General features: G+C 37.0%; 2 protein-coding genes across 3 annotated transcripts in view; one reads left to right on the plus strand and one right to left on the minus strand.

Moving 5' to 3' along the window:
• Window positions 1-12,231, plus strand: part of KCNMB3 (potassium calcium-activated channel subfamily M regulatory beta subunit 3) — a 65,263-nt gene extending 53,032 nt beyond the window's left edge. Inside the window, exons 3-5 of the mRNA XM_046659097.1 lie at window positions 5,498-5,686; window positions 9,377-9,575; window positions 10,753-12,231. Coding sequence (XP_046515053.1) covers window positions 5,498-5,686; window positions 9,377-9,575; window positions 10,753-11,151 — 787 coding nt within the window. The 3' untranslated portion in view covers window positions 11,152-12,231. The remainder of the gene's footprint in view (window positions 1-5,497; window positions 5,687-9,376; window positions 9,576-10,752) is intronic.
• Window positions 12,232-16,164: 3,933 nt separating this feature from the next.
• PIK3CA (phosphatidylinositol-4,5-bisphosphate 3-kinase catalytic subunit alpha) overlaps window positions 16,165-26,451 on the minus strand; it is a 73,138-nt gene continuing 62,851 nt past the window's right edge. For both annotated transcript variants that reach the window (XM_046659096.1, XM_046659094.1), the window contains 5 exons: window positions 25,591-25,669; window positions 22,250-22,420; window positions 21,593-21,710; window positions 21,333-21,484; window positions 16,165-20,528 (listed from right to left, as the gene is read on the minus strand). In XM_046659096.1, coding sequence (XP_046515052.1) covers window positions 20,258-20,528; window positions 21,333-21,484; window positions 21,593-21,710; window positions 22,250-22,420; window positions 25,591-25,669 — 791 coding nt within the window. In that variant the 3' untranslated portion in view covers window positions 16,165-20,257. The remainder of the gene's footprint in view (window positions 20,529-21,332; window positions 21,485-21,592; window positions 21,711-22,249; window positions 22,421-25,590; window positions 25,670-26,451) is intronic.

Consider the following 26,451-nt stretch of genomic DNA (forward strand, 5'->3'; position numbering starts at 1 on the left):
TCTGCAGGAACACACCCAGAGGAGCGTGTTCAGGCTCTTTGAAACTGAGCTTGCCTCAGGCTAAGCCAGAAGGCGCCTGTAGCAATGCGTGGTAGTCAGAGCTGGTGGGAAAGTCAGTTGTGTCTGCAGGGGAGCAAAAGAAGGGGGTGGGTATTGCCTGACTATGAATAAAACATCTCCAGGTAAGACATTAGTTAGAAGTGGAGATTTATTGCTGGCAAAAAAGAATAAAAATGCTGTTCACCCATCTCACTGGCTAGAGAGCAAAATTAGATCATTCTTAAGTGCTTTGAGGTTCTTGGATGAAAGGTGCTCTTAAATACAGTACCACAAAGTTAATTACAGGGATGTTTATGGTCTCAGAAAACTGGAAGCAACTTAATATTCAACAATAAGGAAACGGTTAAAGAAATTATGGCACATCCAATTTCTGGAATATTATGTAGCCAATAGAAGGGTCACAAAGAATTGTTAATGACATGGGAAAGTGCTTATTAAGTTAAGTGAAAGAGACAAGACTAAAAAAAAACTATATCCGGTGTGATCTCATTCTATTTAAAAGAATATAGAGGAGGGGACTAACCCAGTAAGTGAACCGTAATTATCTGTAAGTAGTAGAATTGTGGGTGATTTTTGTTCTCGTCTCTCAACTGTTAACATATTTTCCAAGTTTCATAAAATGAGCAAACAAAAAGTATATTACTTTCACAAATTCTGTGACATTTTTTGAGGCTTTCTTGGTGGCTCAGTTTGTGGGTAGGTCTCACAAATCTTCCATATATATTTGAGAAGAATATATATTCTTCAGGGGATGGTATTCTATATTTTAATTTTAGATAAAGCTTGTCAATTGGTTTGCTCAAATTTATTTCCTTACTGATTCGTTTGGTTGAGCTATCAATTATGGAGGGAGTGTGTAAAAACATTTCATAATCTGATAGTGAATTTTGTCTGTTTCTCCCTATAGGTCAATGCTGTTAGGTACATACAAATTAGTACTGTTAGATCACACAGTTGAATTGAACCTTTGATCAATGTTATTACCTTCTTTACTTCTAATAAAGCTTTTTAACCTTAAGGTTCACATCAGCTTGCTTTTCGTTAGACTTTGCCTGACAAATTTCAGCCTTTCTATATCTGTGTGTTTAGATGTATCTTTTGTAAAAACATATATGTTTAAATCTAGTCTGACAATCTTTATCTTATAACTGGATCATTTAATCCATTTAGATTTATTGTAATTACTGATGTACTTGGGTTTATTCTGTTATGTTTTTGTGCTTTCTATTTATCCTGTCTTCTCTGAGTTTTTTCCCTCTTCTTTCTTGCTTGACTTTTTTTTCCTTGCATTCTGTCTCCCTCTACTAGTTTGGAAGTTATATCACCTATTTGTACTCTTTTAGTGGATACTCCAGAAATTTGAGCATGCAGACCTGAACTTATCAAAGAGAAATCAGTGTCTTTATTTTCCCCTTGAAAAATATCAGGCATTTAGAACACGTTAACACTGTCACCCTCTTTAAGTTATGTGCTCTTGTCATGTATTTATCTTTTCTTTTAAATCCATAATAATTTTAATTATTTAAAAATTAAAATTAATTTATATTTAAATATTCAATTATTTAAATTTAATTATTATTATTATTTTATAAGGTAGATATCTTTACTTACCTATTTACCCCTGTAATTGCTCTTCATTTCCGGTTAAATCTCAGCTCTTTCATCTGGATTGTTTTGCCTCTGCCTGACGCAAATACTTGACCTTTTCCTTTACTGAGGGTCTCTTGATGGCAAACTCAGTTTTGTGTGTGTCTGAAGTGTCTTTATTTCATCCTTATTCTTGAGAGATTTTTGCAAGGTATAGAGTTCTGTGATTACTTTCTCTCAGCTTATTGACACTATTCCTGTCTTCTGGCTTCCATTCTTCTTATAAAGAAGTAAGCTCTCAGCCTGTCATTCCTTTGAAATTAATCTATCTTTTTCTTTTGCTGCTTTTAAGATTCTCTTGTCTTGCTGTCTGTGCAGTATCTCTGTGGTGTGTCTAGGTGTGGGTTTCTTTTTATTTTATCCCACTGGGCTTCTGGAATCTGCAGACTGGGTCCTCCTCAATTCTGAAATTTTATCATCTTTTTAAAATACTATTGCTTCTGACTTATTTCTCTTCTCTTTTACTGGAACTATGAAGAGACTTCATGTTAGACCTTTTCAATTTATCTTCCGTGTTTCTTAACCTCTCTTCAGTATTTTCCATTAAAGAAATCTCTCTGTATTACACTCTGATGATTCTCCAGGTCCAGCTCTCTGTTTCCTAATGATCTTTTCAGATGTAGCTAATCTACTGTTAAATCTGTCCATTGAGTTTTTATCTCAATTATTTTATTTTTAATTTCTAGAAATTCTATTTGATTCTTTTTAATATCGGCTTGGTCATATTTTAGAGTCTTTTGCTCTTTCTGATATTTCCAATCCTTTCTTTATGTCTTCAAACATATTATAGATACATTTTTATATACTGTCCAATATCTGAAATTTTTTGTGGCTCTGATTCTGTTGTCTATTTTTTCTCACTCAAAGGCCCTTATTGTGTATTTCATGACTTTTGAGTAAGACACACACTGCTTGAAACTTTATAGGGTTCCTTTGAGGCCGAGGTTGCAAGGGAGCCCCTCCAGAGAAGATACGCATCTGCTTCTGCCAGCTGCGCAAGAGCACCACGTACCTGAGACAACAGTAAATGGATTCTTAGGTTAAGGTTTTTGGATTTTCCAGGTCATGTGAATTCAGGCTAAAACTCTCTTGAGGATCACCTTAAGGGTACAAAATCTCATGGGAGATTGTAATTTTCCTCCTCTCCTCAGTGTTGAGGTTTGGGGAAGGCATTTTCCTTGCGGTCTCCTGTGGAGCTGTGTGTGGGAGGTGCTTATTTCTAGCTCATCCTTCTGCTGAGTGTGAGGTCCTCTGTGGTCCCGGTTCCAGCTGAGTGATATAGTAAATCCTATACCGTGGATAGGCCCTGGGCACTGTCTCCTGTTCCTGTGCCCTCCCCTCTAGACGTGCTCAAGGTCACCAAGTTCTGCAAATGCCCTCCAAGTAAAGTTTGCGTCAGTCCACTGTCCCCTCTGGGTTTCTACTTTCACAGACTCTTTGTGCTTTGAGCATTTCCAACTTTTTCCTAAGCTTTGACCGGAACTTTTAATTATCTGCAGTTAGAGTGGGTGTCCAGTCCACCGTGTGGTTGAGACAGAAGCCTATTCCTTTCACAATAATAAAAATATACCTGTGTATTCATTTTTAGCGATTATTTTATCTTATCCTTCCCCCCAAACCTGAAATAGCTTCTTCAGAAGGGATCTTTGAGGTTTTCAACTTTTCATAAAGCCCCGGAACAAAGTGGACAGAAATATTGGAAAGAGGGCCGGCCGGGTGGCGCAGCGGTTAAGTTCACACATTCCGCTTCTCAGCGGCCCGGGGTTCACCGGTTCGGATCCCGAGTGCGGACATGGCACCACTTGGCACACCATGCTGTGGTAGGCGTCCCACATATAAAGCAGAGGAAGGTGGGCACGGATGTTAGCTCAGGGCCAGGCTTCCTCAGCAAAAGGCGGAGGACGGGCAGTAGTTAGCTCAGGGCTAATCTTCCTCAAAAAAAAAAAAAAAAAAAATTAGAAAGAGAAAATGTAGTCTAGTAGACTACCAGGTCTGTCTTAATCCTAAATTAGATCAGAATCCAGTTATGCTAGTTTTGTATATCATAGAGTTATAATTGGGTATGTTAAATCGATACATTGGAAATGCCAGAGATGCCTCCTAATCAGCCTCTGCAGGCATGGCCTCCCTGGATACCTCATGATAAAACTCCAGGACCCCTGACGGTATGAAGCGGCTGAAGTTCAGTTTCAGAACATGAGGGAAACTACAGGTATAGACTCTTGGAAACCTACACAATATCCAGACCTTACTTTAGGGCTAAAATTCTGTTCTTGATTAATCTATCATATTTGTTGAGAAATTATAAAACGTACTGGTTCAAATTTCCTTAATTTTTTTCCCCTGGCATTCTCTGAGGGTGGGATGATAGAGGGTGAGTAAAATACCAAAGGAGACTAAAAATTGCCAAACCGGGTCCTCAATTCCCCAAGTATTATTAGCCAAGGAGTGCTGCCATCTTCTGAGGTCAGTGCCTCCCAGTGCGGACTCCTGGAACATCCTGGATTGCCTGACATTCCCCTCACTCTCTTTGGAGTGCGAAGAGATTGCCAGGGAGCCAGGGAGAGGAAGGGGGAAGGATGTGGGATAAAGTATAAAACATGCTTTTGGAAGAAAACAGCTAGTAATTCTCTTGACAGGATTTTTGCTCGGCTTCAAAATTTAGTAAGCTTTTCACACAGCTTGATGGACCCTGAGTTTCTACCATTACAACTACATTTGTTTGGCTTAAGATTTTCTTAAGCCTCTTAAAATAGAAATCCCCCTGGGACTCAAATGCCTACTAAGCAGGGAAGAGCCAATCAGTGACATTGACCATAGGAAGCGGTGGGACTGTGGCAAGTTGGAGAAGACAGCCCTGTCCACAGAGGCAGCCTCTCCTTGGCTTGGCCAGCTGTTCGTACACAGGAATGTGGGCCTTGTGACTTTTTCAGAAGTCAGCAATCAGCATTTTAATGAGAAACTTCATGATTTTTCAAGTGTTAGCAACTAATCCCACATTTTAAAAAAACTACAGAGAAGGCCAAACAAAACATATCTGTGGGCTGGATGCTGTCCATGGGTCACCAGTTAGCAACCTTTGTGTTAGACTTTGCTGTGCACTGGACACCCCATTGTGAAAGAATTTATCACCTCCTTGGCTGGAGCAGAGCAGAGAGAGGGAGAAGAAACGGAGGGCCGTTCTTGCAGAGCTGTGAGTGGACAGAGGGGAGGAGAAGTGGCGTGCGGGAAGGGGAGAGGGCAGGGCAGCCTCCTTTATTCTGAGTGGACTGGGCCATGGGCCAGAAAGCCCCATGGTAGACATGCTGCCTTCCAACAGCTGGATGTGAAAGAACACGTGAAACCTACTATTTCAGGATGCTGTTAATTCCATATGTGAACTTTTCGAGTCATTCTTTCTATATGGAATTCATTAAAAAAATGTAGAAAATATTTTCAGGAGGAATGTGCAGTATCTCTGACAGATAAGTGAGTTCATAACACGTATTCATATAAAACAAATGAAAACTACTTATAGGTAATTCTTTTCTAGTCATTGATTAATGACTTCCTTTGGGCAACATTCCTTAATATTGTTGGTTACTTTTTTAAAAAAATGTTATAATACATTGTTTTAGCTTGTTTAGAGGGACTTGTCACCAAGCCCTGAACGTGGGATCTCATTGTGTTGCATTGAACCTGCCCCAAACCCTCAGGTTAATAGGATCAGGCCTCCACCCCACATGGGTTCGTAAATGTCCCCACTTGCTTATGAGCTTATTGAAATATCTCCCTCCCATTTACCCCAAAGGACAGCCTCTTCTGCCTCAGAGAGGAAGAGAAAGATACACAATGATGGAGACCCACCAGATGTGCACAAGAAGCTGCCGTCCAGTGCGGGAGAGGACCGAGCCATGCTGCTGGGGTTTACAATGATGGGCTTCTCAGTCCTCATGTTCTTCTTGCTTGGGATAACCATCCTAAAGCCTTTCATGCTCAGGTAAGAAACAGAGAAAGGAGACCCAGAATTTCCAGTGCAGATCAGACACAGGCACGGTCGGAGAGGGGGAGGCTGGCTTTGGTTTCTCCGGCCTTCCTTACCATTATCCAGGACACGCACGATAGACTCACCTGTTCCTCTCTCAGTGCTGGGAGGCAGCTGGGTGGGCAGGAGGAGGTGGGAAGAAAGTGGAAGATGGTCCCTTGCTGCTCCTCCCCTCCAATCTCAAAAATACTTCCAACAACTAATCCACAAATTCAATATTCATGTAGGTAATAAATTCTTCCTTTAACAGCAGATATTCCAGAGAAGGGTTAATTTAAACCTTCTATAGGGGCATAATAAAAGTTTTTTTTGCTGAGTAACATTTGCCTTGAGCTAACATCTGCTGCCAATCTTCCTCTTTTTGTATGCAAACCTCTCCCACAGCATGGCTGCTAACAGACGAGTGGTGTAGGTCCTGCCTGGGAACTGAACCCGGGCTGCCAAAGTAGAGTGCATCAGACTTAACCACTAGGCCACCAAGGCTGGCCCAGTAAAAGTTTTTTAAGTCTGAGTTTTTTGAGCTTGACAACACCTACCTGGCACATAGTAGTTGCTCAATAAGTATTAGTTTCCTTCCTTTTCTTTTAATTAGTTTCCTTATTAAAGACATGTAAAACAGTTAACATTTATTAAATATATAGTATATTGCAAATATATACTATATTTTATCATATTTAAACCTACAGCAAACCCATGATGGAAGCATTATTTTATTATTCTAATTTTCATTTTATAAATGAGAAAGCTCAGAGAGGCCAAGTAACTTGTCCAAGGTCACATAGCCAGTAAAGAGTCTGACATAAGACTCTTTGCCTCCTAATACTTTGGTGAAATTTGCTGCAATGAGGAGGCTGGGTTTTAGTTACAGCGAGGAGGAGCTGTTTAATTGGGAGGACGGCTCACACAACGTGGGGTAGTTTTGGGGAGGGCAGGGCTGGGTAGGGGGAAAGCAAGGGACACTTTACCTTTGGTTAGCCAAAGAGCACCAGGAGGCCCGGGGGGAATGGAAAGAGGGAGGCCTAGGAGTTCAGGGAATAAAAGGGGTCATAGAAAAGGAAGTGGGTGCTCTGCTTTTGTTATGTATCAGATTCATCTCCCACGATTCCTGGGTTACCATTGTAAGGGCAATAATGGGGGGGGGGGTCATCATCCACTACAGCACATAGTGCCACTAATTAGAAGGCTCCCAGGGGAATTTTCTCTTGGGTACTAGTACCAGGAGAACCTGTTCTGCTCCTGATCAACCAGCTTACTTTTATTCAATGGACACCAAGACTCTTGTATCTGGTTGTGTTTCCTTTGTTGCTTTGGCTGCTAGGAAGCTCAGAGCCAAATTTGTGGCCCAGTTCTCATAACTATAAGGGATCTTATGGTCTACAGGTTACATGTTTGTATCTCATTCTTGACTTTATCCTAGCTTTCTATCTTCCTTTTCCTGTTACTCCATTTTCATATATATCTATATATCTATATCTATATATCTGCATTACACTTATCTACATAAGTTGAATAAATATGTGACTGTGTGTGTGCGTTTGTGTGCAGGTCAGTTTAGTTTTAAAAACTGTGGTATATGTGGGATATTCTTTGAGGATACCTTCTGCAAGCTGGCACCAAACTTGTTCATATTTAAAATTTACTTTTCTAGGCATTTCTGGGAATTATTTGCTTAAAGTAATTGAATGCTTAGACGTGGTGAGTTCTCATCTCTCTCTTGCCTTGCGATCTTGTGCCATCAGAGAGTAGTTTTGCTCCACGGAAGATGACAGTGAAGAGGCTTGGATAGTGCGTACCTATCTCCACTCCCATAAACCCCCATCTCACGATCAAATGGTGCATTTTGTCTATTCATAGACAAATTGACACGCAGTGGTATTGAAAGAACGTGCTCATTTTTTCAGCCCTAAATACGTCCCTGGTTCCACCTGAAAGGCTCTGGCCTGGCCCTTGTGCATAGGACAGAATGCCCCACCCTCTACTTGGGAGCTTCTGGAAATCTTCAAGGTTCAAGTCATACTCATTGTGGCACTTGGTTAGGATTTAGAGAGCTTATGTTCTAACTGAGATAAGCAGACAGCTCTAAATATATTAAGATGCCTAGTCTAAATAAGTATAGAAATTAATTTTGTAAAAAAGCAGGCCAATGCTAAACCTGTGAAAAACCTTATTTTCCACTTTTTTTTTTTGGCTGAGGAAAATTGGTCCTGAGCTAACATCTGTTGCCCGTCTTCCTCTATTTTGTATGTGGGCTGCCTCCACAGCATGGCTTGATGAGCGACGTTTAGGTCTGTACCCAGGATCTGAACCTGTGAACTCCAACGTGGAGCATGCTGAACTCAACCACTACTCCATGGGGCTGGCCTTCCCACTTTTGTATTTTTACTTGCCCAACATTTATTCTTCTAAGGCCATATCCAGTGATTTTTTTTATATCCTGGGCCTTGAGATCATCATAAACTCAACTGCGTGTCTCAGGTTTGTTACATTAATAAAGAAAAATGATTACTTATGGTCAAAGATCTTAATGAGAGTGCAGTATGATGCCTTCAAACATTCTAACTTTAGAATTTGCTAATCTAACTTGTGTTTAGGGCACCGGGGAATAAACACAGGGACCCACCTAGATGTACGTGTGAGGGTACATGAGGAGCTGGGCCTGCATATTCAGTCAGAGCGTTTCCTCTCACCCTCGTTGACTACGTCGGACTTGTCCTCTAATACTTTATACGTGTACGTCCTTTATCTACATCACCACGAAGTCTTCAGGGGCAGGAAATTTGTCCACCACTTCTCATTGCATCTATGACTTTCTGTGTATGTGGTACATGTGCAAGTTCTCCAGGAACGTTTTCCAAGTAAAATTGAATTCAGTACAACACTTCTGGAGCCTCTACTATGTGAGGGGCCTTGTGCTTTGAGGAACATAAAGATGAACTGGATGTAGCTCTTGACCTCGAGGAACTTACTAATAGCAAAACACGGTAAGTTTTTTAATGAGACTGTCCTTGTATGGTTTGCATTTGCCTCTTTAAAGGGAAGTAGAGTGGGTGAATGGAATTGCACCTTGTTACCAGAGCTTTGGGAGGCTATGTTGACGAAGAGCGCTGTGGAAGGGTGGACTCCTTGCAAAGGACATCAGGACAAGCCAATGGTGCATCTTGAGATGATGATGCATGAGAGATGGTAAGATTTCTGAGTGTGTGTGAATCTTGGTGGTTATAGTATTTAGGGTAATATTGCTCAAAGTATGGTTCTCCAAATACCTGCATCTTAAATCCTATTAAATGTAGATTCCTGGGCCTCAGTTCAGATCAACCGAACCCGAATCTCTGGGCGTGAAGGTATAGAATAACGCATTTTAATAAATTCTTTATTCTAACACACTCAGGTGATTCTCAAGTTTGAAAACCATTGTTCTAAGGCTGGTGTAGTTCAGAAATATGTCAGGAGGGTCATAATTGAGCTGGAACTTCATGGTTTGCTGCTGTTCCTCCCCTTTCAGTGTCCTCCATGCTCCCTAATCGTTCTGTGCCTCCTGTAACGGTCCTACATTACCTTGAAAAGACAAATGCCCCAGGTTACCACACTAGAGCTATAGAACTAAATTTTCTACAGGGTGAAAATAATTTTTTTTTCAAATTGAAGCACTCAGAGAGAAGAATCAAACTGCACCATCATCCACACGCATATCACAGATGACTGGATGGACTGTGGATTCCCCTGCGGTGTGGACTGCCGAGGCCAGGGCAAGTACCCGTGTCTCCAGGTGTTGGTGAACCTCACCCATTCAGGCCAGAAAGCTCTCCTACATTATAACGAAGAGGCTGTCCAGATAAATTCCAAGGTAATGTAAAGTTCATGCAATTAAAGAGTTCTAATTACAGCAACCCTTCCTTGCCAGTCTGTCCCTAGCAGGGGGCAGGACTCAGGGCCATCTCTAGGGATAAATGTTTCCTTCCCGTGAATGATTTGACAGAGGTCAAATCAGGATAAATGAAGCTAAAAGCATTCTTGGAGGAAAAGTGGGGTACACAGAAAGAGGAATTATTCCAATTTCACAGTTGGGTGTCTGGACTTTCTAGCCTGAGCCAATGAAACAGTATTTGTGGGCAGTCTTGCTTTTGAGGGTCCCACCCCCCCATCCTATCAAAAATGTTAAAATGTACTCGCAGTCCAGCTTAAATCAAGCAAGTAATTTTCCTTATCAAAGAAATTTAAAGAATTATAATTTTGATTTTTTGTAAGTTACTCAACTGGTTCATTTGATTTAAAGTGTACATTTACATCTAACTATAAAAGTTGAGCTGTATTACATTAGTTGACACGTTACATTTTGTTATCTTTACTTAAACACTAATTTCAATCTGATGACTTGTTTTCTCCTTTGGATGGAATAATTTTTAAGGCCTTCAGCGTTTTTGGAGGTGCTTTTACAATGCGTTGTCTAGTGGATATGATAATAAACTGCAAGCTTTTTTGAGAAAGTCACCAACTGCTAGAGCTCCCTCCTTTTCACTGTTTCTGCCTCCCAGGAACCAGAGCCCAGGTAGGGCCCCTCTCTGTGGGCCTAGGGCAAAAGCCTCAATATGCCATCCTTTAGGGTAAGATCTTACTACAGGAAGTCACGACAGAGACAATGCAGGCATTAATAGGTATTGAAAGCACGTAGAGAACTCAATAAATATTTGTTGAATGGACAGATGGATTCATTGATTTACTGTCCAGGAAGAGACTGAGGACCTGCATGTGGGGAAGAGCATGGTCTCTATGAAGTTGGTCCCTGCCTCTTCTGTATTTATTCTAAAAATTCCTCCCCACATCCTTGCTTAGTGCCTGGAAATGGCCATCTCACTCTGTGCCCTCCTACCATCCTTTCCCCTTAAGCTATGTCATAGGTTTCATCACCTTCTGAAACGGAAACCCCTAATAGCTTGAAGCTGTATTTCAGAAATAAAACTGTTGTTTAAGTGATCCCTGTTGGGAACAGTGCCCTCACCTTTCTTCCTCCTCCGTATTCCTAGTGCTTTCATACACCTAAGTGCCACTGGGAGAGGAATGATTTGCTCAGCAGGGCTCTGGACATAAAGGAATTCTTCGATCACAAAAATGGGACCCCCTTTTCGTGCTTCTACATTCCAGCCAGCCAATCCAAAGATGTCATTCTCATAAAAAAGTACGACCAAATGGTTATCTTCCACTGTTTATTTTGGCCTTCACTGACTCTACTAGGTGGCGCCCTGATTGTTGGCATGGTGAGGTTAACACAGCACCTGTCCCTACTCTGTGAAAAATACAGCGCTGCGCTCAGAGATGAGGCAGGTGGCCAAGTACCTCATATGGGACAGCATCCATTCAAACTGTGGAGTGCGGGGAGGAGCAAGGGAAGGAGCAGAGAAGTCTTAAGATGGGGACCAAATTAAAGTCCTGGCCTTCACATACCTGCAGTTTCTGCACTTGAGCACATAGTTACAGCTGCTTGCAAACTGACCACGTAGAGGCAATTAAAGTTAAGTATGATATTTCATGTGGGAAAGAAATTTTTAAAAACCCCCTTATTGTGTATTCTATTTATTCTATAAATAAATACAAATTCACTGTCTTTTCTACTCCAAAGCTCTTTCTACAGGAACCAAGGAAGCATTTTTTTTGTTCCTTTGTGGCAAAATGAACTCAAGATAGTTGCGCTTTGTCTAATTTCAGCTCTAGCTAGAACGTGTCACTGTGGAAATGAACGTTGAGGGTATCTAACCTATGGAGCCCTGAACAACTAGCCTAGTTCTATGCAATGTAGTTCACATGAAGGCATTTCTCCAAAACATTCTTAGTGAAGAACAGTTCATTCACCAAAGGAAGATAATAATCTGGTAATTTCAGAAATGTGGACCTACCATTCTCCTTCATTCATGATAAAGGAAGGAAGCCACTGCCTAGAAAATTCACTAAGCTTAGAGTTATTTGTACTTAACCTTGTCATGTACCAGTAATTTTTCTTTCAGCAACATTTTTCTAGTTAATTATGCTTTCCGTAAGCTCATTTTATTCTTTGTGCATGTTCTGGTGGGAGTGGGAGAGATGGCTAGAAATGTGCGAAGTAGGGAGAAGCTGTAGTGGATGGAATTTAACCTGCATCTCAGATAATCCACATCGCAGAGAAGTCCCACAAGGATCGTCAGCAATTATCTGTAATCAATGAATCAGCCAAGGTTATGAAATAATGAACGTCACAAGACTTTTCCAACAAATGATTTCCAGATTAAGCTGAACATATGAGGTGAAAACAGAGTTTGTTCTGAAAACCAATGTGCCTCAAAGTATGTTTAAAATTGTACTAAAAAATCGTACATCGTGGGCAATAGACAGACTTTTGAAGCAACTTTTATATGTAATCAAAACAGAAACTTTGATTCCAAGTCAATTTAATGCCTTTAGCAATTAATTTTGTCACAAATTACTTAAACTGAATAATTAAACAGAGCGATATTGACTCAAGTAGTAATGAACAATTTTGGTGTTTTTTTCTGTTTCTAGTGTGAAATAGTGGAGAGAACATGTGTCTTAGAGTAATATTTATTTGAATTTGTAGGCCATAATTAACTTTTCAGCTATGTATCCTTGGGCAGTTCAGCTAGCTGTTCAAGCCTCTCTCATCCAGAAAACGGGGATAATCTCTTCTTTCATGGGTTATTTTACAGAATGAACAAGGTAGAGTATGTGAAACGCCTTCGTTTCTGGCACCTAGTAGAGGTGCCCTAAAATGTTAGTAGATGAAAAAATCTTCTAAGTTTTAATATTCAGTCAGCCTCATGGCTCTTCTGGATGTATACCTGAAGGAAATGAAATGAGTACCTCCTAGAGATATCCACACTCCCACATTCACTGCAGCATTATTCACAACAGCCAAGACATGGAAACAACCTAAGTGGCCATCGACAGATGAATAAAGAAATTGTGGTATATATACATATAATGTGTATATCTATACATACAATGGAATATTATTCAGCCTTAAAAAAGGAGGTCCTGGGGGCCGGCCCCATGGCCTAGTGGTTAAGTTTGGCTCTTGGCTTCAATGGCCTAGGTTTGGTTCCTGGGCAGTAGACCTACACCACTCGTCAGTGGCCACACTGTGGTGGTGACCCACATACAAAATAGAGGAAGATTGGCACGGACGTTAGCTCAGAGAAAATCTTCCTCAGCAAAAAAAAAAGAGGAGATCCTGCCATTTGCAACAACATGGATGAACCTGGAGGCATTAGGTAAGTAAAATAAGCCAGACACAGAAAGGAAATAACTGCATTTCACTTATATGTGGAATCTAAAAATGTCAAATACGTAGAAGCAGAGAGTAAAATGGGGGTTCCCAGGAGTGGGAAAGTAGGGGAAATGGAGAGTTGTTGGTTAAAGGGTACAAACTTTCAGTTACAAAACAAATACTACTGTACAGCATGTTGACTACTGTGCCGAATACTGGAAATTTGCTAAGAGTAGATTTCAGGTGCTTTCATCACACACACACACACACACACACACACAGTAACTGTGAGGAAAGGATGTGTTAATTAGCTTGACTGTAGTATTCGTTTCACTATGTATATCAAATCATCACATTGTAAACCTTAAATATATACAATGCTTAAGAAAATTTAAAAAAATTCAGTCAGCCTTGGCAGCTTCGCACCTTTACTGGACAGCTGGTTCAGGGCTGGGGAGGCAGCTGCAGGAGAGGATTTCTCACCTTTTCTTGGCTAAATATGATATGCATCGGTCCAGAATGTGCCGTTTAAAAGGTTGTGGTAAATTATTTTGTATAGCAAAGACTTCCCTGTAATAAAATATATGTATGCATACACATTTTAAATCATTCTACAAACTGAGATTCTATAGATTTCTTAAAGTTAGAGAGCACATCTCTATTCCATTTCTTATTAAGTTTGACACCCGTCTAACAATATGCAACTCTTGGGGGTTTTCTCCTAACAAATTCAAAACGATTAATTGGAAACCTAAAGTGTGTGAAAGTGTGAAACCCAAAGTGTTTCAATTACTACAGGTTTCCATTCAGAGAGTGGCTACTTGGTTCCTCTCAGGAAAGGGCAACGTTATGCTTGAAGAACAAAGTCAGTTGAGAACAATGTTAATTCAAAGGCACTCAAAGCATTTGGCAGAAATTTCAGTAATTATTTGCTGTCAATTGCTTAGAAGTACTACATGTTATTGCCCATGTGCATTACAGGTCCAATAAGAACCCTACCAATAAAATCCTCACCTTCTGCAAGGATTACAAAGCTGAAAGCAAAACCAGTTTGCTTCTAGCCTAACTTTGCTTTTAGGTTCTGGTCTTCAAGAGACTTGAATAAAAGGCCATCTACACATACACATTCATACAAGTAGTGTATAAATATATTTCTACTTAAAATGCAAGCATATAATTCTCTATGCTTAAAGGAAGTTAATATTTAAAGATATTTCTCTAATATTCATCACTCTACCGGGGCAGAAAAATTGACTTTTAAGGCATAATACTTTCAGATTTTCCATCAACTATTCTTAATCATTATTGATAAGTACTCAAATTAAGCTAAATTTTGATTATTAGCAACACTGGTTTGCTTTTAAGTATTCATGACAAAATATAATTATCACAGTTTTAAAAAAAAATATAGTACACTAAGGATTGTTTGGACACAAGTCAAAGTAATTTTTTTTTTTTTTTAATAAAGAGCATGATGTTACAGACTGCAAAGTTAAAGAAAAGCAGACATTGACAGTTTCTGATGAGCACAAACAGTAAGTGCAGTCACAGGCCAAACTTCTTGCTAGGAACAGCAAGACTGGGAAGAGGTCTTAAATTGAGTGACACTATATTATTCTATATTCTCATTACAGTAACACATGCATCTTGCTGTGTCAAATACTTTTTTGGGCCATCATTAAATGAACATTGAAAGACATTTTCCTCCTAACTAATGCAGTATACCACAGGACTTCAATTCACTGAATGACAAAATAGAGAGAAATAGATCTGCTACAATAATAAATGGGGCTAAAAAGGGTGGTGGGAGCTCCTTTTCGAAGCTTCCAAGGTCAACATTTGATGTGTTAGGAATCTTCTTTTGGTTGTGCCACATCCCCCAAGGGATTACAGTGTTATGTTATGTTCCAGAAGGATATATTCTTGTAGATTTTATTGAACCTAATTAAGTCCGATGACTGAATCACATTGAAATCATTAGTTGCATTTGAAACTTAGGTTCCATAGCCAAAAACATTTCTAGAAATCAGACAAAGGCCAAGCTCTCCAACCACTCTTAGGAACATAAATTAAATCTGATAAGGGGCTTTTTCTTATAAAATCAGTAGATTATGACTACATTTGGAAATTCATACTAGAATTAAGGAGTTTAGTCTTATTATTTTGAGAAAATATAAAACAATGGTTTTCTGCCTCCTTGCTAACCTAGGATTAACAAAAATAAGAATCACCTAAAAACATACATGGTTCTTAGCATAACCACAAAATTATTGTAGTGACAGATTAAATGGACTTAATTGGCTTACAAAATGCACTAAAAAAGTCATTCCATACTTACCAACACGAGGAATGGAGTCTACTGTTGGTAGTCAAAATTAGTTACCCAACTCTACTAAACGTACAACGGACTGATTCTACTTTTTTTCTTCCTGCTAAAACTCTATATGTAGTTGTGTAAAATTAAGTCAGAAAATGTCCTTCTGGCTCCTGTCACTTTATGCCAACTAGTGCGGCTGTAATATTAACATCTCTAAAACCAAGCAAAAGGAAGAGTGCTGCAAGAAAGGGAAGTGCGGACCCCTAATCAAGTGGGATACTTGAATGAAAGAGGCTTATTTAAAAACTAACAGCCCAATTTGGGAAACTCCTAATCAATTCTAAACTCTTGTGAATTTTAGAACCTTGATGTTTACACCTTTTGTGAAATATGCCTCTTGACTAGGGCTAGCAAGCAGCATGTATACAGGTAGAAATGTGTGCAAATACACACACATCTATTTTACCAATTAGGAAGAAGAGAGAACGAAATTCATTTCAAATGCCGAATTCAAGAATCTAGTACCATGAACCTCCTGGCACTATAGCCTTTTCCAAATGGCTGGAGCAATGATTAAATTTTAACCAAAGAATTTTCTTAATGTCTCCACTGCCATTAAAAACAAGGCATGCCAACTCTGACTTTATAAATCTAAAATACAGTGCTCTGCAAATTTCTGTAATATCAGAGCCCGAAGCATTGAATTGTGACATCTCTTTTTTTCCGTACTAACCTTCTGAGGTAGAGTTACCAATCCAATTCTATCAGGACCATAGTTACCTTGAGCTAAACCCTATATATCTTTTCAGAAAGTCAAAATAACTTTTAAGAGAAAAGAAAAAAGGCTTCCCAGGCCATAGCATATAAGATACATTTACGATTTTTAATGGGATAAAAAATAAAAATGGTTTGTGTTTATATTTTACAAAACAGCCCAGCTGTATTACTCTCTGTCACCAAGAATTAATATCTGAGGACCCTGTCAATGCTGAATCTTATAGTTCAGCCTTCACAATCCCATTCTTGGTGAAGAGTGAATTCTCCCATGGTATGCACAATATACTCTCACAACTTTGTCTTCTCTTAGTGCCCCATGTGAGCAGGATGGATATGAAGAATGTAATTTGTTCAAGCAACTCCTCCCTGTTCTGCCCCCTCCCTCCACATTCCCCTCTTCTCAAAAACATCTTAAGTATGAAAGTTGTTTTTAAATAGTAGAAGCACCACAATCCATCAATGCCACAAATGGTCTTTAAACTGAAATATTTTAGTGATGTCTTGGACATCAAAATCAATTTTTCTAAGGTGGATTCTGAGTGTGTGGGTCCAGCCCAGGTCTGCAGTTTATGCAGACATAGAAACAAAAGGAACTTATTCAGAAAAAGTTAACCTGCTGGCTTTAAAATAATGCTGGAAATTAAATGCCTTCAAAGAGTTGGCAAGCATGGGCTATTGGTCAGAATATGAATTAAACAGATTACAAAATCATTAAGAAAGAAATCCCAGTTTATGTGCTGTGAAATATCTATGGTGCCTTTAAAACAGACTCCTCATAATTCTTTTATAATGCCACATCACTCAATTTTTGATGGAAAAAAGAATACAGATGGACTGTGTTTTACCTATGTGAAAATCACCAATAAATTTAAAATAAAATCCAAGATGGTATATACATTCTAATCAAGTCATTGATTATTTTCCTGGTTAATAAGAACTACACTTTACACAAAATACTTTATCAGCAGCTGTTTTCATCAAAAAACCAATAGTCATAGTTTCACAGTTGAAAAAGTTACACATTAAAATATTTTACAATTCATTGTATATTCACCAGGTTCTCATTTCCTAAAGGGCTTGTAATATAAAGCAGAGTAGAAGGGAAAACCTCAAAGTTGATTACTTTGACAGTAAGTTTTACACAGGACACTAAGAACCACCAAAAGCTGAGGTTCTATCATAAAATAGCAATCAAATTCCATTCTTCTTTAAAAAATCCAATTAGAAACATCTTTTTTAAAAAACCAAATTCCACAATATGATTAACAGATTTCAAATTAACAGCAGTCTAAAAGTCTTCAAAATAAATGATTTTGTATAGCTGAGAATATGATCAAAACTTAAAACCATGATTTTCAAACAGTTGATTATTTCTTGCTGGAATGTGTTTAAAATTTTTTTATTTCCTTTAAACCTGCTTTTATTTTTTTCTCTAAAATAGTCATTGAAGGAAATATTGCTCAAATGACCAAATGAAATTGTAGAGCCAATGGTCAGTTATACCATATTCAACGACAAGGATGGTCTTCCATAGAAACTGACCAATCGGAATTGACCGCTGATCCGGAAATACTTGGAAGCAGCTATATTATCACTGAGTTGAAGCATATCCTAGTCACCCCATGTAGCATTTAATTCAAGTTTTGATTCTTTACCTTCTGAACACTACCTGTCCCTTTTTTCTTATTTTTAATGTTGTTTGCTTACACTCTGCTTGGATTTATTTAAAATTCGCTTTTAGCTAGATCATTTAATACATATTCTTTATAAAACTTGTCTATACTTCAAACAGAATTAATCTGGTTGTAACTCTTGAAAATAAATATAAATGATGAAATAAGCTATGTGGCTTGTGTTTTAATGGTGGAGAGGTCCCAGGGGAAGGGGACTATCTGGACTGATGCGAAAAATGCAAAGAATTGTGTAAATTTTGTGCAAGGAAGCTCAAAGCTTTTTTGGCACTTGGGTAAAACACGGGTCTCTGTTAAAACTTATCAGTTTCCACCATCAAAGTTTCAGATTTGTACCATTTCACTGAGTTTTTCTGTAATCAATCCCTGACATAGAAAAGACTGGGATGTTAGTATGTATTAACTAAATATATCTAAAAGACACAAAATGTTAATCATGAATTTTTAATAAGTTATGAAATCTTCTATATCTGCAAAAGAATCTATCTGGTTTTCTGCTTAAGACAGAGATTAAATTCTTCTTAACTATCCCCCAAGACAGTTTAGAGAAGTTCCCCTAATCCTCAAATTTATTTTTCTTGTTGGCAATATTATATACATGCTTTAGTGAAGTACCTAAATCTTCAATAATTATGCCCTTTAAGGGTTCTAAAATAACCAAATATTAAGAGTATTTGTATTAGAGTCCCTTGTTCACTATTCAAGACTTCTACTATAGGTAACTGATTTCATAAATGAAGAGTTTTTAAGTGATCCTGTTTTTCTAGAGTATACAATGTGCACTCTTTATAAAGTTGAATTCCAATAATATGCCTAATCTAGAAAACTGTCATTAAATTACTGCACTTCTCCTGGTGTGGCACCTGGACATTTGCTAAAGCTATTTCCTAGGGCATTAATGATTCATTTCAAATACTGAGTAAAATACCTGATTCTAGACTGATGACTAGCATTAGCCCCTACAGCTTGGGTTAATGTTTTTCAAAATGTTTAAGAATGTACCCTTTGCTCAAATGCAATTTAATAAAGTTGGACAGTGAGCCCTGACCACTTGGAAATTGGACATGATCTTAAAATGGTTTAAGGTCCTCTTTTTCTTATTGAGATATTGGATAAATAGCCTACAAGGTAACAAGTTCCTGGTTTCTATCCCCCATATTATAAAGTAGCATTCATGAGCATACCTCGGTAGAGCGCTTGAGCAATCAGGAAGATACTCTAAGTTGTGTTAATTGGGTAACTATTTCATATGATGGAGGCATTCTCAACTATAAAAGAGGATGGAAGATGGGGGATTCATGTGGAAACAGAAAGAAATGAAAGGAAAGAGGATAAACTTTCATCTGTTTTCCATAAATAACTATACACTAGTTATTGGTATAAACGGGATAGTGCCTGAGCCTCACCCACAGACCAAGAGAAAAGCTGACCATGCTGCTACAAACAATAAAAAGTTTGGGGTGCAAAACAATGCATGACTATGGGACAGATCAGGTAAATAAAGAATATATATTAATGATAGGTTCTGTAATATAAATAGCCTTTAATAAAAAAAATAATCTTTTTAATAACATTAATACTCACTTCTATTTTCTGGAAAACATGCATGAAAAATGTATTCAATTCAATTGCAAAAGGAGAAAAAAAAATCAACCTAAGGTGAATACTGTACAATTCTGGAGCAAGAACTATTCCTGCTCATTCTTTCTCTATGATGATTATTTTACTTTGTGGGAGCCCAGAATTTCCCTGGGAAATAAGAATCAGATTCTTGTAAATACTGTCCAGAAAAAAACCCAAAAACGCCACCTTATAACAGGTCTCATTTGTGACTGCTTCCAAAACTTTGCAGATAAGATCCCAAATTGTCAAAAGGTTTGATTTATTAAAAGGAAAAGTCTCTGGTGAAATCTTAAGAGTCCCTTCCACCCCAAGCATGTTTCTTCATTAAACAAGGAGTCAAAAAACCCACTTCAAACTATAAATTGAACAGCAATGGAAAAATAAGAAATTTTCATTCTTTTCCAATCTTAACGTAAATTTAACAGTAAACTCCAGTTTACTTGGACCTAATGCAATAATAGACTTTGTTGTGTCCACATTTCAAAACGGAACATTTGCAAGACAAAAAAAGAACATCATTCTTTTTCCTTCTCCATCATTTCTATATATTTTGGGGTTTTTTTGTTTCATTTTTTAAAAAAAGATACAAACAATCTTCAAAGTTTACCTTTTTGGACTTAAGGCATAACATGAAATTGCGCATTATTCTAAAGCTTAATTTTGAAATGAACTAGTTTAGTGCTATCAAACCCTGTTTGCGTTTACATTATTTAAATTATATAGTATTTTATTTCTGTTCTTGCTGTAAATTCTAATGCTGTTCATGGATTGTGCAATTCCTATGCAATCAGTCTGTGCCTGTTGACAGTTATTAACAGTGCAGTAGAGAATCCAGATATTGAGCTTTCCGTTTCGTAGTTATCATTTCAGTTCAAAGCATGCTGCTTAATTGTGTGGAAGATCCAATCCATTTTTGTTGTCCATCCACCATGGTGTGCATCATTCATTTGTTTCATGAAATATTCCAAAGCCTCTTGCTCAGTTTTATCTAAAGCTAAGGTCTTTCGAATGTATGCAATATCATCAAAAGATTGTAGTTCTGGCATTCCAGAGCCAAGCATCATTGAGAAAAGATTTATGAAGAGATTGGCATGCTGCCGAATAGCTAGATAAGCCTTGTAACACATCTCCTGAAACCTACAAGTAATGAGAATAGTTTGGTCAGTATGGAGCAAATGCATTCATACTGAGTCTCTGCTCAAACGTCACACGATTACAGAGGGCTTCCTGGACAAACCTAGAAAAAAATCGCATCCTCTCCCCATTCCCCTTACCAACACTTTCTCTTTCCTTTACCCCACACTAGGATGTGAACTCCGTGAGTCCATGAGGACTTTGTTTACTGCTTTATCACCGGCACCTAAATTAATACCTGGTACCTTAGGAGTTTAATAAGGATTTATTAAATGTATGAATTGGTCCATACTAAAGCCTTTAGGGTTTAGGCAGGGCCAGGACTGAGTTATAGATAAAACAGAATTTTATAAAAGCTTTTTAAAAGTACTCTACAGTTTAAGATAGACTAGTGACATACCATAAGGTAGCAAGAAAAATTACAAATAAACATGGTAATTATAGTTGACTGAATTCCTGAAATTAAAAAATGTTGTCTTAAGCACTATACATTATTTGTCATTACAGAGAAGGTGGAGCCCAACTATTCAAACAGCAAAAGCACTAAATAAAAACTTTTAATGTATTATGAAGTTTAAGGATCACTTTGTTTTTAGGCCTTACTTGACTACATAAATTAAATTGGTTTTTCTTTCCATTTCCTTTGCAGCATTATACAATAAGTAAGTAAAAATAAATATACTGAAACATTCAGTTTATGCTACAATGTTAATATAACATCTATTATTTTAAATTGCTTGAAAAATATCAATTGTTTTTGATAGAGCAGCAAGAACTCTATTTGTACTTTCAATTTCTTGAGCTTACCTCTCAAATTCTCTTGTCTTTGTGCATTCCTGGGCTCCTTTACTAATCACTATTAAGAAATCTTGTGTCAAAACAAATGGCACACGTTCTCGTTTATAACCAAATTTTTTCTTCTTGTGATCCAAAAAGTGTCCAAAGTCTATATGAAACAGCTTTCAGAAATAAGAAATTATGTTATAATCTGACAAATGCAGAAATACAATATCCTGAATTAATACATTTAAGAACGCCAAAACATTTTAAAAAGAGAAAGCTATTACTTGTCCATCATCTTTCACCATGATGTTACTATTGTGACGATCTCCAATTCCCAAAATGAAGGTAGCGACACAATATCCAGCACACGAACGTGTAAACAGATCAATGGCTGCATCATATCTACAAAGAAGAAATAAACACCTCATAAGTAGTGTGGAAATAAAGAGTGATCCAGTCCAAACTGGGAAAAGATGGTCACAGACTGTATCAAAACAATGAAAACAATCACTGACATTAAGAGGAAGAAGTAATTTTGTCAAAGATCTGAGGAATTTTGAGATTGTAAACTTTTCAAGGGTTTCTAAGGAAATTTCTAGATATTCTCTGACAAAAGCATAATTCTTAATATAGTGAAAAAATACTTAACATGTCATTAAATTTTTTCTAATTGTGAAGTAAAATTTTGAACGTGCAATGTTATTTTAAAAAAGAATAAGCAATAAGAAAAACACATTTGAATACCTAAGTTGAATATACATGATTTCACCAAATTATAAGCAATTCTGATCATTTAAACACAATAATCTCAAATATTTCAAAGGTTGAACGTATTTTTTTCCAAAGTAGGTACAATTGTCTTCTCTGGTTTAACTCAGAGAAATATACACAACCACTAAAACACTAACAAAAACTTAGATTAACATAGGCAGAAAACTCACATTTCTCCTTTGTTCTTGTCTTTGAGCCACTGGTGTAGCGTGTGGCTGTTGAACTGAAGTGCACCCTTCAAGCCGCCTTTGCACTGAATTTGCATAATAGTGTGAGAATTTCTCACCACCTCAATAAGTCCCACGCAGTCACCAATTGACAGACAACCGTAAGGTAACATTCTAAAAAAGGATCAAGATATTTGCAATTAAATGATGGAACTTTGAAATAGCAAATATTTTAATAGGCTAATACAGGAATATTCTATTTGCAAATCTGCCATGCGTGACATTTACCCCCTTAACCTAATTTTAATTTCCTCTTATTATAATGACAAACATTCCTAGAAAAATCCTCAAAATTATCTGCCATCATTTATTATAACCTTCAATTGAAAAACTATTTATGTATCAGAAAGCATTATGAAAATTATTGTGGCAATTAAAATTTTATAAACATTTATGACTTTAAAAATACAGGTGAATTTAAAGATGTTTAACTGACATTTAACTAATGCTTTAGGGCAGCAGTTCTCAAATTTCTGGTCTCAGGACTCCTTTGCTCTTTTAAAAATTACTGAAGACACCAAAGAGCTTTTATTTATGTGAGTCACATCTATTGATATTAGAAATTAAAATGGAGAAAATAAAAAATTAAAATATTTATTAATTCATTTAAAGATAAACTCATATAGTAAATAAATAACATCTTTTATGAAACAAAAAACTCTATATTAAAAAAAACATAGATGTCTGACTTAATAGTACTGAGCTGGATTCTCATATATGCTTCTATATTCATACTAATGCAATGTTTTAATTGAAGCATATGAAGAAAATCTGGCCCCACACAAATCCGTAGTTGAAAAAGGAGGAGTATTGTAACAGCCTTTTCAGTTAATTGTAGATATTTTCCTTGATACTATTCCAAAAGTTGATGAGAGAATTTCTCAAGTTGCAATATCAAATATGAAACCATATCAATAAACTTTTCATACTCTGTTACATTAAAATAGATTTGTCTATCTTGCCTCTGAATAGAACTTTTACCTCTCTATGACTTTATAATATCTTGTATTGGTCATCCAGATGGTATTAGTTCACTGAGTTATGGAGATGTTTCAAATGTTGATACTTTTCATTATACCAATGAAAAAATCACAATTATTAATATTACCACTGATCTCATCAGAAAAGTCTTTCCTTTGGGGGGAAGCTGTTATGCTCACAGCAGTGGATACAAGTTTTGCAAAATTCTAATTTTTGCGTGAAAGGTCAAATTTTATCACTGAAAACAAATATTGTCAGTTATTCTACTTGAAGAGAGAAGCTCATATTGTTCATTTTCAAGAAAATGCTGCCAAATACCCATGTCTGGTTAACTAGAGCTTGTCTATTATTTATTAAGTAAAAAAGGGTGTTCTCTGAAAAAAGCAGTTAGTTCATCTCACAACTCAAATAACACACAAATGTTCTTCCTTGACACAACCATACTTTGATAAACAGCAGAAGTGCTTTATGGGTACTTTCTATTCATCACAGAATATTAAAAATGATGTAGTCACTGGTGGAGATGTGAGGATTTAGAGAGACAATAAAAAAAGAACCTAACACTCCAACTGGCACGGAAGTACTAAGGTATGGTCTGTCACGGTCTGTTGTTCTCATAAGCTACCGTACATTCTTTCCACCTTTCCTTTACTTCTTAAATTCCTAAGAGTGATAGCCTACACTTGGTTTCATTTCCTCACTTAATTCCTTGTAGCCTAACTTCTATGTCTACCACTCTACTGACTCAGTTCTTAAAGCTAATCATGAATCATCAAACCCAAGGGCTTTTCCACAGTCCTTATGCTCTTAAACCCCCTGAAGCACCAGACACTATAAATTGTTTGTGAATCTCTCCCCTCTTGGGTCCTGTGCATCACTTACTCTGGTCCTCCTACCCTTTGACCATTTCTCTTAACGGAATCTTTTCTTCTACCTGCCCTGGTAAATACAGGAATTTCTTAAGGTTATATTCCTGCCCATTCTCTCTTATTTTACATTTTAATTTTATTACTGTTGAACATGCTCATAGTTTAAAGAGTCATATAGTCCTATAAGGCTTGTTATTAAAAAAAAAACCAAGCAGAGTTATAATAAACCTGAATCTAAGTTTTGCCAAGTACAAATAAAAATGCTATGATTTTACTTAAATTAGCTTTTTATTTAAACTTTAAAGCTTTTTATTTAAAAGAAAAAATATTTAGATAATATCGTAAGACTTAAAAAACTTTCCAAAGATCCAACTTACTTTCCAATGACCTAGCTAAACTTTAGATGGTTTTTTGCACAGCCACTGATTTACAATTAAATATTGTAATTACCAGAGTTATATAGTTAAGTCATTTTCTCTACTCTGCCTAGTTCTGCCTTCTCTTTTGTACTCTACTCTCCTAGGGGTGATGGTAGTAGTGGCACATGATCTCTCATGACACAGGAAATTATACCAAAAAAGAAAACAATTTGTAGTAACCTTAATTGTTTTCGAAAAGCAGCAGGAATTAAGCAAAGAATTAGGAGTTAAGAGTTTGAAGTTGATGACTTAATTTTGTGCTTTAGTAGTTACTTGAGATGTTCATTTTTCTTCCTTGTAATAAAAGGATTCAACAACATTTGTCACCAATATATTTTTATATACTAGCTGCTATTAATCTCTAAAAGGCATACGAATAAACCCTAATCCACTCTGCTGCTGCAGCTAGAGTCGATTCCTATGCTCACTTACAAACAAAAATACCTTAGGAGGGAGGGGCCTTTGTCTGAATAATTCTGGATTTGCAAGGAGACAGTAAGAGAGGGAAAAACTATTAGAAACAAAAATGACTTGGACACTTGGAGATAATACTGATAATTGTGGAGGGTGGGCAGAAACCAACAGAATGGCAAAAACTTTAAGATTAGCTGCTTTCATAAATTTTGCTGCAAAATTGATTCACGATGAGAGTATTTATGAAGTTTTAGAATTAGAAAGTTTATATTATGAAACTTTCCTTTTAAACTCTCAACTTCTAAATGAACACAGGAGCCTTTTGTGTCTCCTCGGTCCTCTTCCTAAACAGTGGCACTCTGGAGGCAGCAGGAGAGTCCCTGTTACCAGTTTATCAGAGAGCTCTTCTGACCTGGCTGAATCTCGTCAGCCAAGGAAGAGGAGGACAAATGAAAGTACCACAGTGTAATCAACTAGTGTCAATTACTACTCCATACATTCTTTATAGATATATGCCTCTATATGCTTTATAATGAATATTTATTAAGAGTTTATTTTCAGGATAACTTTCAACATACATGTTGCTTTACAGGTTACCTACCGAAGATCAAGACCTTGATTTTGCCAGATATTTTCCATAATGCGAATAATCTGAAGTGTTAGCATATCTTGCCGTAAATCTGAAAATCAAATAATATATACCACCACTTAATGCCACAAATACAAATTTGGGTTATCATGTCATCACATTGTTCTTAAACAGAAAATAAATAGAGCTATAGTTACTCTTCAAAATAATCTATAAGGAAGCAATATTCTGATTCTTCAATCCATTTCTGAAGTATCTGCATAAACACATTCGTATAACAATGTAGGATAAGCCAGCATGTATTTCACAAAAATTTTAAATTAAAAATTTTAAAGTACTCAGTTTTCTGCATCCTTACATTTGAACATGTTTATGTTAAAATATTGGGATTAACAGAATTCAGTGCTAAAATGTCATTTTCCAATGGAAAACCATCAATGATACATTTTTTAGTATATAAAAACGTATTCCCCCCCAGCCTGTTCTCCAAGTGAATTAGGACCTTCGTTTATGTGATTCCTTAGCAGACTACACTTTTCCTTTGTACCACGGTTCTAATTTTACTTTTGTAATTATTTGTTTAATGTCTCCCTTCTCCCTGCTAGACTGTAAGCTCTAAGAGGGCAGGGATTCTGCTTTGTGTATTCTTACAACCCCAGGGCCTAGCACATCAAATATTTATGGATACTCACACAGCTAAGCAAATAATAGTTAGAAAGTGATTTCAGACCTGATTCTAAACCTAGTACTTCTTTTCTTTTCAATAATTATACATACATATTCTAAAGGTTAAGACATCTGTCTAATATTGTATATTTTACCACATGCGTATTCCTTAAATGGCTTTCAATAGTCTTCGTGGTTCATAAATAT

The sequence above is a fragment of the Equus quagga genome, chromosome 4, assembly GCF_021613505.1.
Source record: "Equus quagga isolate Etosha38 chromosome 4, UCLA_HA_Equagga_1.0, whole genome shotgun sequence".
Taxonomy (NCBI): domain Eukaryota; kingdom Metazoa; phylum Chordata; class Mammalia; order Perissodactyla; family Equidae; genus Equus; species Equus quagga.